The sequence below is a fragment of the Dicentrarchus labrax genome, unplaced genomic scaffold (genome assembly GCF_905237075.1).
Source record: "Dicentrarchus labrax unplaced genomic scaffold, dlabrax2021, whole genome shotgun sequence".
Classification (NCBI taxonomy): Eukaryota; Metazoa; Chordata; class Actinopteri; family Moronidae; genus Dicentrarchus; species Dicentrarchus labrax.
The window spans coordinates 18,475,533-18,489,415 of NW_026136724.1; the positions used below are offsets into that span (position 1 = coordinate 18,475,533).

The window sequence follows — 13,883 nt, forward strand, 5'->3', positions numbered from 1 at the left end:
CTTTTCAAGAGGATAATTACACGAGTCCGCTGACAGCTTGACAATGGCAGCTACAGCAGTTTGCATCCAAGTTCAGTCTCAGGTTTGCCTGAGTGAGAAACGCTCCCTCTTTCTGTCTCCCCCCCCCCCCCCACCCCTTCTCCCTCTCCCTCTCCAGGTAGGGCTCTCCTGGAGAGGAAAAACGCAACGCTTTGCCAAGTCTCTCTCAGTCTGTGCTCCCACGCGCCCGGCTGAGAACAACCTCCATATCAAAAGAGGGGGGGGGGGAAATAAATTGGGACTCAGGCGAATGAGCGCTAATGGAGTCATCACCTGAGCGCGTGGCCTTGTGGGTTCACACCTTCCAAAAAATTCTAATCGCTAAAACACAACCCTCTATCTAAGTGATCAGCCTATTATTGATCACTGATGGTCCATCTCATGCGCTTTTTAAAGCCGAGCCCACCTGATATTAGACTGTCACAAGCTGTTACCTACGTGGTGCAAGGGCGTGCGCGCTCCCGCTGCCTGTACCCACTGCGTGCCGTGAGAGGTTTCATTTCCTGACTGTTTACACCGCGGTGACGTCACATCCAGTGGCGTCGGCGAGGCGCCCCCCCCACACACACACTCACGCACGCACGCACGCGCACGCACTCACACACAGATACCTTACTCTATCATTACACACTGCCAATCTTAAACTATATGAGGAAGCCAAACTGGGCTTTAGACATGAAATACTTCCCCAAGGAGCAGCCCCCTCTTTCCCGCCGCGCAGTGAAGTGAACAGCGCCGAGAAACGCACAGCCCCATGCCCGTGTGACACTGAGCATACTCGGGGTGAATTCCTCTCTGGGTTGCCCTTTAAATTATAGTTGCTTATTTGTTAAATTGGGATAAAAAAAAGATGGAAAAGGGAGGTGGGGTAAATCACTCCCTGTGTGCGCTATCGTGTTCCATTTAATGCACTGTTTTGAATAAATAATGACATGAGCCAATGTTGCTTGTCTGTTTGAGTTGCTGCAGTGGGTACTGCACAGACACTGGTAAGTTAACTGACAGCCAATGATAGCCTGCATTTTCTACATTAGGAAAAATTGTAGCTTTCTTTTTTTTTTTATATATAAGCCCAGTCTCCCAGGCGTCCTTGTCCGTGGCTGCTTCACGGTGAGGAGATCGGCTCAGTTCGGATGTGCCATTAGAATAGTGTGCCTGTCACCGCGAGAGGACGCACTGTCACAATTTTAAGAGCCTACATGTCCCGCAACCTGCCATTAGCCCCAGAGCAACAGGCTCTGCTGCAGCCTGTCTTTTCCTCTTTCTACGGCTGTGCACACACAAACTGCAGCACAGTGTTAAAGTGCACAATTTAATCGCTGGTGTACCCAAACAGATATATTGAGACAAAATATTTATGTATTCTTCAGTAATTTTAGTTTAATTTATTGTTTCAGGCGTTTTTTATAAGGAGTTGATGTTTAAAATGTATTTTTATTTGTTTATTTGTTTTTCTATTAATAGTCTATTTATGCTTGTACATGTTAATGTCTTATAGATGAATTTAAGCTGCCATAATAACTTCCTGCACCATCAACTAAGCACCCCACTATGTTCCTATGCATAACCGGGGTGTTAAGTTTTTATTAGGCCCACTAAAAAGAAACATCCATATTTTAATAATATCTTTTTTGACAAGGTCATTGAAAAAAAAATCTTGCAGCACTTCTGCATCTCTCCTGGCCCACGTTATATTCAATTAGGGCAGGCCCCTCCCCTTAACTGATGACACTGAGAGACCCTCCTTAAGTTGCGTCGCGCCACAGCTGTCTGCAAGCATTGAGCTGCCTGGCGCCATCCTGAAAGAATGCCTTCACTGTAAAAAAAAAAAAAAAAAAAAAGGGGAGAGAGCAAGCGAGAGAGAGAGAGAGAGAGAGAGAGAGAGAGAGAGAGAGAGAGAGAGAGAGAGGGGGTAGAACAAGGTTGAGCGAGTAAGAGCCACACAGACGAGAGGGAAAGAGAGAGAGAGAGAGGAGCGGAGTTAATGGAGAGGGCTACAACTGCGCACAAACAGAGATTTGATCAGTGAGTTTAACTTGCTGGTGCTGGTCAGTGTGCAGTGAAGCCATCCGCTGCAAACGAGCCCTGCGCCCGAACAAACCTCCACTACTTGTTGAGCCGGGCTCAAACACTGACGTTTTTCTCTGAGAGGAAGAAGTTCAGGAACTCTGCGTGGGACTGGATTCCATTTTGGACGTATTTATATGTCAACACCTTTGTTGCATTTGTAATGTGGGGTATGTTTCGTGTTTAAATATATATATATTTACATATTTTTTTTTAGAAAAAGCCGGGTAAATTCACTTAAGCGCGAGCCTCCTGTCTGCTTTAGTCGTGCTGCATGTGAACAAATGTGAGAAAATAAGACATTTAATTGTTCTCTCTGTCTCCAGGTGATCGGAAGCAAGCGCGGAACCTGTGGATTTAACTAAAAACGGATTTGGGACAGATTATTTCTTACCTTGTGACTTGTACCGGTTGGCTTCGGCGTGCATGAACATTTGCTAAAGAAAAAGGAAAAGCAATGGAAGTAAGTGCGGATCAGCCACGATGGATGAGCCATCATCCCGCGGTGTTGAACGAGCAGCATCCCGGCTCACATCACCCGGGCCTCGGCCACTCATACATGGACCCTTCGCAGTATCCCCTCGCTGACGATGTGGATGTACTGTTTAATATCGATGGACAGGGGAACCACGTCTCTCCATACTATGGAAACTCTGTCCGAGCCGTCCAGAGGTACCCTCCTCCTCCTCACAGTAAGTAAACGGCCTCTTTAGGCCTTTTATTTAATAATGTGCACATTATCGTGTTTGGATCCGTGTGCGTAATTTACTCCCTCAGCAGCAATACTCAATTACTGACACAGTGTTTGGAATTATTTGTATTATCTGACTGTGATAGAGACCAGGTTTCGGTTTTGGCCTGAGTTGACTTTATCTTAAAAACCCGAGAGCTTAAGTGTTGTGAAACCACGCCGTAAATATGTATGGTTTACCTCCAGTTTGTCTTTGGTTTCTGTCTACCGCCTATATCACAGCCCATTCCCTTCTAAACTTCACAAACATAAAGTGGCGTTCAGCTGACTCGCATGTCAAATAAGTTTTTCCAAAAAAAAGCCCGTGTGCGTAAATTTGTTCTCTGGATCAATCGAGTGTTTGGTTACGGATTTAAACAAATAGATGTGTTGGCACAGGAGTCACAGATACACCTGGAATATTTTGCTAGTTGCTCGTTTGCACGTTTTCACTACTGAGCGCTTGCACAATATTTATCTTAATTATAATGCTATTCATCGGCCCGTAGCTATTTGTGGAGTTCCCTTTATTGTAGCCTTCAACTTCCTCAACAGTCAATCACGACGTAGTTTCTTTTAAGTCTACTTACAAGTGTTGAGTTGTTACATTAAGGCCTGTTCAATGGAAAGGGGCAAAATTATGTGGCCACATAAATCCGGATAGAAAGAATTTCGAAGGGAAATTAAATCTGGGCTGTGTGCTGTGTTATATGTTAGAAATTAGGAATGAAATGTCAGTAAATGCATGTGGTGAATCAGTGCGTAAATGTGTGCCTGTTTAGGCCCACAGCTCGACTTTTTACGCGTGTAAATGACAAAGAAACGAATGTGTATTTATTGCTGCTGCAGACTCAGGTCAGGTTGTGATGTTTTCTTGTGTTTCTGTGCTGCCCCAGGTAGCCAGGTGTGCCGTCCCTCATTACTTCACGGCTCCCTGCCCTGGCTGGAGGGGAGCAAAGGCATCGCCCCGCACCACAGCACTTCTCCCTGGAACCTGAGCCCCTTTCCCAAGAACCCCCTGCACCACGGCTCCCCGGCCAGCCTGTCCGTTTACCCCCCGGCCTCCTCCTCTTCCCTGTCCACCGGTCACTCCAGTCCGCACCTCTTCACGTTTCCCCCGACACCTCCGAAAGACGTATCCCCGGACCCCGGCATATCCACCCCGGGCTCCAGCAGCTCCGGGCGGCAGGAGGATAAAGAGTGCATAAAGTACCAGGTGACCCTGGCCGAGAGTATGAAACTGGAGTCAGCTCACAGCCGGAGCGTGGCATCAATCGGAGCAGGGTCATCCTCTGCCCACCACCCCATCGCCACATACCCATCCTATGTCCCTGAATACGGCCCAGGCCTCTTCCCACCAAGTAGCCTGATAGGTGGGTCACCTTCTAGTTATGGTTCCAAAACAAGACCAAAAACAAGGTCCTGTTCAGGTAGGCGTGCGCTTTATTACATTCCCTTTTGATCTAACATTATTCCCCAGATTTGCAGCCTTAATGATCAGCCATGTTTAATCTCATACCAAAAAAAAAAAAAAAAAAAAGAAAGAAAATGCCCATGAGCAACTCATTCATCCCTCACATGAACAAGCTCTCCTTTTGGCGCTAAAGGCCATACAGGTTAACCTGTGTTCTAAACAGGCGCATCAAAATGCCTAAAAGCTCTTTCTTTCATCATCTGATAATAATAATAATAATAATAATAATAATAATAACAACAACAGTGATAATAATTATGATAATGATAATAATAATAATAAACAATATATTTAATTTAAAGTTTAAATAAAAAATATATTGAAACTAAATAAATAAAGATCTTAAATTAATTTAATTAAACAAATTTGTTGGGAAAAAAAGATGAATAAAATGGACAACTAGAAACAAAACTAAAATGTCCAGACTTCATTGGATATTTTATCCCCAACTAAATAAAATGATCATGATGCAAAGGAGTTCATAGTTAGATTAATTTAGTTCATTTTTTGCAGTCTGCCTCTCCACTAAAGGGGGGGAGAGAGAGAGACAGAGGGCAAGCCAGCTCTCTGGGCTATGTCGCCCCGTTTATATGTTTAAGATAATCCCATTACTGTCAGACCAGTGCACGCCACAGTTGTATTGTTTACCCAGCGGTAGAGCACCGGATGCTGCCTGTTCATTCACAGGGAAAAGCGGGTGAACCGTCGCCGTGGCAGAGTGCACGAACCGCCGAGGGAGGGGAGAGAAAGAGAGAACGAGGGGAGATATTTTCCAAATTGTGAAGGGGGAGGGAGGGGTGGGTGTGGAGGGAGGGGGGTAATTATTTTAAAGGTTATTGCTGTGCGGCTGAAAAGCAGTTTTCTGTAATGAGATTAATATCAGCGGCTTTGATGGGAGTATAGAAAACAGTGGATTAGTTGATGCATATCATCGGGATTATTCAGCATCATACACTGGGCCATTAATGCAAATAAAGAGTTTAATTCGAGGATAATGTGCGATAATGTGCATTTAAAGATATTTCCCGATCTGAAGAGTATTCCCCTTTTTAATGAGGTTATCAGTGGAGCGTGTGCGTCATGCAAACTTAATATTTCAGAGAAAGCCTTCAGCATTTCTCCAAAACCTCAGCACACCTTACAGAATCTGCATTGCAGAGGCCTGTTTTTTCTCAAGTCATCGGATCCGACACAGTTCCTGTTTGATTTGAGCAGTACTCGTCTCTTGGCAAAAAAGAAAGAAAGAAAGAAACACACTTGTCCAGGTGCTTGCATGTCTGTCACAGGCACGACCCGGTCTGACGCACCTCTCTCTCTCTCTCTCTCTGTCAAGAAGTCGGGCTCTGTGTATGTCTCTTTGCAGCTCGAAAAAAGGGGAAGTGCGGCTGCATGAAAATGCAAAAGGCTCTCGGCATTGCACAAAAGCGCCGTGTGAGTCTCTGCTTTCAAATAATGTGACTGTGACTGCAGCACACTTGTTTCAGTTTCAGGCCCCTCTGTACTATAATCAAACTGTTAGTGCGCGTCTCACCTGTCGGTGTCACTAGAGAAGTGCCAGTCAAAGCTGAACACCCCTCAAACATTTCAAAACAAAGGACACCGCCTGTATAAGACATACTATACACAGAGAAATTATTATTATTATCATTATCAGTATTATTATTATTTAAAGGAGAGATTGGCTGATGAGAGAAAGAAAAAGGGCCTGTTTTATTAGAGTTATTTTATCTAATTGTCACGGACCAAAAGTGCATTTTGCTTTGTCTGAAAATCCTGATTAAGGACACGTAGCTTGAAATAATTTCTGCTTTATGGACCTTAACACAACTGCTGTATTCACCACCAACACTAACCACATGTATTTAATGTGTTTATGTGTGTATGTGTGTGTGTGTGTATGTTATAAATAAAATAACTGCTGCAGTTAAAGTCATTCTTATAGGCTATTAACAATGTCACATTTATTATATTATTATTATTATTATTATTATTATTATTATTATTATTATTATCATCATCATTGATTTTGTTGCACAGATGCTATAATGCTTTATTGTATATTGCATGTTACACAAATATCTTCCCTAACTCTTTCTATTCCCAGCATTTACATTTACATGCATCAAGAAGTATTTTTAAAGGACCAACTGACCCGGACACTCCATGTTTTGTGTGTGTACGTGTGTGTGTGTTGGCTCTTGCAGAAGGTAGAGAGTGTGTGAACTGCGGGGCCACGTCGACTCCGCTGTGGAGGCGGGACGGTACGGGTCACTATCTGTGTAACGCCTGCGGACTCTATCACAAGATGAACGGGCAGAATCGCCCTCTCATCAAACCCAAGCGGCGGCTGGTACGTCTCCACCACATTTTCTCTATTGATGACATTTCCGTCTCTCTCTCTGTTTTTCCCCTATCCAGGAAGAAGTAGGCCTATTAGCTGCAGGAAATTGACTCGACAAGTGCAGGTCTCTGTTTTCAGATACTACCATAGAAAACACTGCACAGTTTTTTTTTAAATGCAATGACGATGCTATTTTTTATTTGCTAAAATTGTCATTGATTCATAGAGTATTCTGTTTAAACAACAGGCCCCCCATGTGTATTTTGGAGATGCATTGCCTCCATTAAAGAGAAAAACTGCTTCCACTGATGCTTGTTGCAGTGTGGCTGCAGGCCTGCATCCAAAAAACAAAACAAAAACATAAACAAAAAACGCACAATGAGCTCCATCAACATTATTTTAACATTTTAGTTTTTAGGATACGTCTGGGCAATTGGTTGGCTATTTTTGCAATTCTTACGATTGCTTCGAGTGGAGCTATTTTTTCAAGTTATTTCAGGGAAAACCCCCTCTCATCAGAGCTGCATCTCTTATGAGTTTTAGAGGAGTTCCCCTCTGCTTTCTTATGAAAGAAAAAAAAAAAAAAAATCTTTCTAGGCAAAGATGGCGGTCCAGTCCTGCTCTGGACCTTTTCTCTCCTCCACCTCGCCTCTAATGTGAAAACCCGACTTCCCAGGAAAGGGCTGCCGGATATCTGAGCAGCGCAGATAAGTCGCCTTTAACAACACAGCCCCGCTTCCCCAGTCAAAACATAAAGGGCTGCAGAGTCCGAGCCAGACCAGCACAGAGTCACGGCTTGAGATTTGTTTAGTGTTTGAATCCCTGCTTAAATACACGAGGATGGTTAGGTATGCATGCCTCGCCACATTTGGCCTTGTTGTGTTTTTTTTATTTTTTATTTATGTAGGGCAAAGATCAGGAAAAAATAGCAAAGATCTTATTTGGAGGCCAGAAAGTGACACCAGAGGAGGATTTAGGACCAAGATATGAGCCGCCAATCTGATAATATGTGTAATAATTCATCACACTGACCATCTAATATATTGCCAGTATTTTAGGAAAACATGAAGTTATATGAGGATCTAGTTAATTGACAGCTTTGGTGTAATTAAAAAAAAAAAATCAATGGGGTGAAGAGAAAAGTCAAAAGATAGCGATAGTGCAAGAAAATGCACTAAAAGTAAAGAAGACGGATTATAGCCAGACATAATACGCACATCATATTAGGACTAGACATAATAAGGTTTATTCCTCCAATCTGATTGGTTATTCACAGCACACAGCAGCAGGGGGTTATTAGGCCACCACGTGTGTATAATTGGAAATCCCTCCCCGAGATAATGTAGTCCGTTACGTTAGTGTGTCCTTTGCGGTCACCTGTCTATTGATTGTTTTTAGAGATTATAACATCAATGTCAAGCCACTGCAGCAAACTGAGCTGTGAGACAGGCAGCTAAATCCATGGGAAGACATGACTTTCACTGTGTGTCAGGATGAAGTGAGGGTTTTACTCTGCTAGTAGCCTGCAGCGAAGCCAAAAATACACACTTTTCCTTTTTTTTTTTTTCCTTTTTTAATCATGCTTTTAATTGGCGTGTCATATGGTTCATTTCACTGCTTCATATATTCATATTTTCTATGTAAAAAAAATAAATAAAATCCTGTTAAACACACACAAGCCTACTCCAATATAAGACATCTTTTTCTTAATTTATTTTTTTTCCCTATAGGTTTAATCGATGCCAAATCAATATGAACACGTTCAGGCCCTCTCTTGCAGTTTCAATTGTTTAACGTCACGACTTTAAAACAAGCCTCCGTGGCACAAACACGCACTTTAAGGGGCGAATTTAATCAGATTTAATAGCTCTCCCATTTCAAGGCACTGCTTTTATGTCTTCTGTAAATATTTATTCTCTAGGAGGTATGTGCTCTATGACGCTATTTTTAGCCTGGAGTGAAAGCAGCTCTGTTTTTGGTATTTCTGTCTTTATTTTAAACTATTTTCAGCTTGCACTGAATGCAAATATACATTTATATATATATATATATATATTCCTATGGGTGGATATTAACTGTGTTTATAAAGTCTTTATTGACTGCCATGTTTTTAACGTTTTTAAAAAAAAAAAAAAAAAAATAGCTTTACACAATGCACATGGATGAAAATATATAATGCATTTAATCTGTAATGTAAGAGAACTGCCTTTTCTTTAATGCCTTTATAGAGGTATAGTAGGCCACTGTGCAAAATGCCATGTATACAGGGCTCCCACTATTACACAAAGCTATCCTAAAAATACCAAATTTAAAGTGATGCGTGTTTCCATCCCATATTTTCTTTATTAGAAGTGTCCTAAAGACATACTATAGGGCCTCTTTTCCTTAATGCCCCCAAACAATCCCACTTAAAGTCGCTGCTTTCTGCACGAATGGAAGCCCTGAATCTTGGCGTTAAATCTGTCAGAATAAACATTCATGCTGCCTGGGTCATTACGTGGTCATGTGACGTTATTTTTCCCCTCCTCTGTCGTTGTGCAGTCCGCAGCCAGGCGGGCAGGGACGTCATGTGCAAACTGTCAGACGACAACGACGACGCTGTGGCGGAGAAACGCCAACGGGGACCCGGTGTGTAACGCCTGCGGCCTGTACTTTAAACTGCACAATGTAAGTAATAAACCTTCATAGGATATCTCACTAAGCCATCAAAAGGTTGTCGTGAATATTTATTCCCTTCAGCTTCCCATCTTACTCACCCTCTCCATTTCTTTCTCATCACGTACTGCTGGGCACCTTTCCCTCCTCCTCTGAATATTTTATCTGACTTGTCCCTGCAGAGACTTTCCGGGGCCACGGCGATAACAAATACTGTAGAATTAATATGATTTATTGGCAGTAAGTGCGAATCTAAAATGTATAAGACCGAAGTGAACTAAGCCCGCAGCCGCCTTGCTTTTGAATATTAAAGGAGGGGGCTTAATTAAAATTCGATTAATTTCCAGGCCCATTTTTTTTTCTTCTTATTTCTAGCCTTTTGGTTCCAAGCGCGCCAGGGACTTGGAGTCCCCCCTCTGACCACCAATCCGTCTGATTCGTTTTGGGTTTGGTTAGTGCCTCACCACATCATTTCACATCCTCAATCTGAAAACCCCAGGGACTCGTTTATCTCTCCCTCTCTCCTCCTCTCCTGTGCACAAAGCTGTCACTTTTAATCAGACAGCCATTGTAGTCCAACTAATAATAATAATAACCAGGCTAACTGCTCTGAGGCCACATGTAGGTAATACCACCCCCCCTCCCACTCTCAGACAACAGATAAAGGTTGCCTATATCCCATATCCCTGTGTGTAAGGGGAAGAGTAGTCTGCTCTGCTGCACTGCTTGTCACGCAAGCGCTCCCTGTTAAATCATTTTCCCATGTTACTTTTGGCAGATAGCTGGGCACTGCAGAAACAGATTCAGAGCAAGGTTAAAAGGAGAAAAGAATAATATTTCCCAGTTACATATTAGCATTTGAACTGACCCCGACCTCAGCGTAATTGTGAAATTAGTTTATTTTTATAAGTCCGGACTTCTGTTGGGGTTTGCTCCCTTTGAAACAAATTCCACATTCTTCATGGAGAATTTAGCGGAGTCCCCTGTTCGCCAGAATGTGCTCCTGATGTGTCCCGGAACACCTGATGGTTGCAGTGTGTCGCCCCGTGAGCTTAGATAAGACTGCTTGTGAAAACAAAAAAGTTGCCACAAAGGCTTTGTTAACACCTAAAACACAGACAACCTCATTTTAGTAATCAGGGGGTTTACTCACCATGTGTGAAAGGTGGCTTTCTCATCTTTCTATCTGTGAGTGTGTTCAGGTTTGACACTTTTGTACGGGGGCTGAGGTTTCAGGTGGTTAGCTGCTGTTGTTGGGAGAGAGGATGTGAGAGGCTGCACTGTGTATTCTGCGGTGGTCATTGACTCAAACACTTGGGCTGTGCTTTTGTTTGATGTGCTGGGGCGGCGGCCGTTCGAGCGCAGGCCGGAGGCCCAAGGCTTCCTCTGTGAGACAGTAGACATCTCAGCATCAAAGAGCATTGGCCTGACCGGCTTTAGGTGGGCGTAGCATGCCTCTGAGCTGGAAGCAAGACAGACAATTCAGAGAAAGTCACTCAGTATGGAGCCACATCTTAGAGAATAAAACCACATCACTTGGGGGGGGCGCATATCTATGCCCTCCACTAATCATTGAGGCCACTCTGCTTAAAAAGAGTCAGTGAAAAATGCCAATGTCTCAGACAACGCGAGAGAGAGAGTGAGGAAGAAATCCCTGTTCCCATTTCCCCGGGAAGAACCGCTCAGAAAGATCAGGAAGCCAGTCGGCTTCATCCACCTCCCCTCATAATCCTGCCCACAGCCGGAATTCCATCATCCAGCTCTCATTCCCGCTAAACCTATGCTGGAATATGGCAGCTGGGGCCATTTTGGCCAGGAGACGGCCACGCGGTTGAGGAGGAGGAGGGTGGAGAGAAGGACTTGGCCGACGCTGGCGGTCGTCATGGCCATGTGTCTCTGTGGTCGACTGGCTTGCACATTAGCTGCCAGACTCTTCTCCGTCTCTGTCCTGCACACACTCTCTCCATCTTCCCTCCATCCCCCTTCCATCTTTTCCTTTTTCTCTCTTTCTTTCTGGCATAGCCACAGCCTCAGATACAGTTCAGCTTAAAGGAATCAACACTTAAATCCACCCCAGTACACACAGACACACACACACACACACACACACACACACACACACACACACAAAGAGTATATATAAACAATAATCTGTTTCAGGATGGGACATTCAGATTTGCCTCGTAATGGGAATCCATTACATATCATTATGTCTCCCCGAAACCCCAAAACCTGCCTCAAAGAAAACTAAAAAGCCACATTTTCTTTCTTATTTTCAAATTTGGTGACACCCTTCACTTATGGTTTCTTTTTTATTGTGTTGCTTAATGCAAATGGAGCCACAACCACAGAGGCCTTTATGTTGAAATCTCCACTTTTGAGATTTGTATCATGCATGTGAACACAATGCAATAAATGTGTCGCGACAATAATACTAATCTGCCATCTTTTCTGTCTCCTTTCGAGAGCAGATTAACCGACCTCTGACCATGAAGAAGGAAGGCATCCAGACCAGGAACAGGAAGATGTCCAGCAAGTCCAAGAAGAGCAAAAAGTCACAAGACAGCATGGACGACTTCTCCAAGAGCCTGATGGACAAGAGCAGCTCCTTCAGCCCGGCCGCCCTGTCCCGCCACATGTCATCCTTCCCTCCCTTCTCGCACTCCGGCCACATGCTGACCACCCCCACACCCATGCACCCCTCCTCAAGTCTCCCATTTGCCCCCCACCACCCTTCCAGTATGGTCACAGCCATGGGTTAGACCTCCCTGCGCTGCGCCACCCCTGAACCCTCGGCCTCACCACCACCATACCCCTTGGTACCTCTGCTGACCTGCTTCCATATCCTAAAAGACAAATAAACTGCTCCTCGGCCCGACCTAAGCTATCCTGTCCCACTGCCGAGCTGCGGTGCGAGAACGGCAGGCTTTAGGCTCCTTTGTCCTCAGTTGTATCTTATTTTTATAAAAATCAAAGAGTACCTCTGCGATGTGAATGCTTTGCAGACTTGACTTGACTGTGGCGCACTGACCTCCAGGGGGAAGATTTTTTTTTTCCTCCAACCAGGGAGAGAAAGAACATTTTCTCCCCAAAACCGCCGCCACCACATTGAGGCTGTCCTCCCAGCTGATCCACATGATAAGGAGCTCCATTTGTGTACAAAAAGCCATTTTTCCACACACGAACATCACAAAAACAGACATTAAAAAAACTTTTACAACGCTCTCTCCCGAAAATTTCCGAACCCGCCTCTCTTCACCTTGCACCTGTGTAACAGGAAACCCCCCCCCCACTCCCTTCTTCTCCTTCTTCTTGCTGAAGACGAGGAGAGACAGACGTTGAATATATTTGTACAAATTGTATGAAATACAGTACATTTAATGAAGACTTTTTAATTAAGTAAGAAAAAAAAAGGAAACATGCCCCTGGGCAGCTAACGACGAGAAGGGTACGAGTCGCAGCAGGTGGAGAGACTTGCCGCCAGAGGAGTGAGGAGAGGACGCCTCAGAGGAAAGAAAAAAGGGAGGAGGACGAGAGAAGTCGAGAGGGAGAGACTTTTGAGAAAGGGCAGGCCTCGGTTTTCGCCTGCGTGAATTGTGTTGCATTAAGTTTGCAGAGAGTCAGCGGCTCCGGCTGCAGGCATCTCTCTTCTTTTTTTTTTTTTTTTGGATGTGCTATAGGTCTCGGGCAATTGGTTTGTGTTGACGCACGCACCTACACACACACACACACAGACACACACACACACACACACACACACACACGAACACACACACACACATTTGATCACCTGAAAGACTTTCTTCCTGCCCACAGATTATATGCATTGTGAAAAAAGTTCCTGTATTTGTTATTTGTATGTATAAATCAGAGTACCAAAAATACGAAATAAACAAAGATGTAGAATTATTTCTTTATGTTATGCAGACTGAATGGTTGTAAAAATTTAATAATAATCACTAGTGTAAAATATGACTGCTTTTTTGTTTCGTAATTTTTTTTTCTCTTTGAAAATAATAAACTAGTTTAATCTCTGTTGACATGTTAGCACTGTGGTCGAGAGCCTTCTTTTCTGTCACCGTGTGATCTTTGACACATTGCACCCCACCCCCGCAACCACAGGCAGCGAAACACCGCCATTTTTTTCTTCTTTATTTTTTATTTTTACCCAGCATTCACAGGAATGGTCAGTTGAGCACAAACAGGAAGAGCAGAAATAAACAGTGGCAATGGAGGAACAAATCAAATGGCAGGGTCAGAGAGGCCAGGCCTCGCAGGCACCTTGGGCTGAAGGGGCTTTTGTCTCATCCCACTGATACATAAATACACACCGACCAAACATGCAACACTGTACACACGAATCAAACAACCATCAGTCATTTAGCTGGGAGTCTTCATCAGGAAATAGCATCATCTCAGGCATTTCCTTCTGACTTCAGATCAAGCTGCTTATACACTTTATATCAATGAAACAACGAGAACTGATAAAATATTGCAAAAATAAAAACAGCGCAGTCACATCAGTCCATTCTCGACCTTAAACATGAACAGAAAACGTCAGATAAACCTCTAACCTT

General features: G+C 43.8%; 1 protein-coding gene across 6 annotated transcripts; it reads left to right on the forward strand.

The window, feature by feature from the left end:
- Positions 1–1,936: 1,936 nt before the first annotated feature.
- gata3 (GATA binding protein 3) lies at positions 1,937–13,353 on the forward strand. 6 transcript variants are annotated; one of them, XM_051392991.1, is made up of 7 exons: positions 1,937–2,276; positions 2,433–2,798; positions 3,733–4,266; positions 6,515–6,571; positions 6,729–6,775; positions 9,193–9,318; positions 11,778–13,353. In XM_051392991.1, the coding sequence occupies exons 2-7, from the start codon at positions 2,564–2,566 to the stop codon at positions 12,066–12,068; spliced, it is 1,290 nt and encodes a 429-aa protein (XP_051248951.1). In that variant the 5' UTR covers positions 1,937–2,276; positions 2,433–2,563; the 3' UTR covers positions 12,069–13,353. The 6 variants fall into 6 exon arrangements, with proteins under 6 accessions (XP_051248951.1, XP_051248955.1, XP_051248954.1 ...); XM_051392995.1 differs by having other exon boundaries at positions 3,733–4,209; XM_051392994.1 differs by lacking the exon at positions 6,515–6,571.
- Positions 13,354–13,883: the final 530 nt, after the last annotated feature.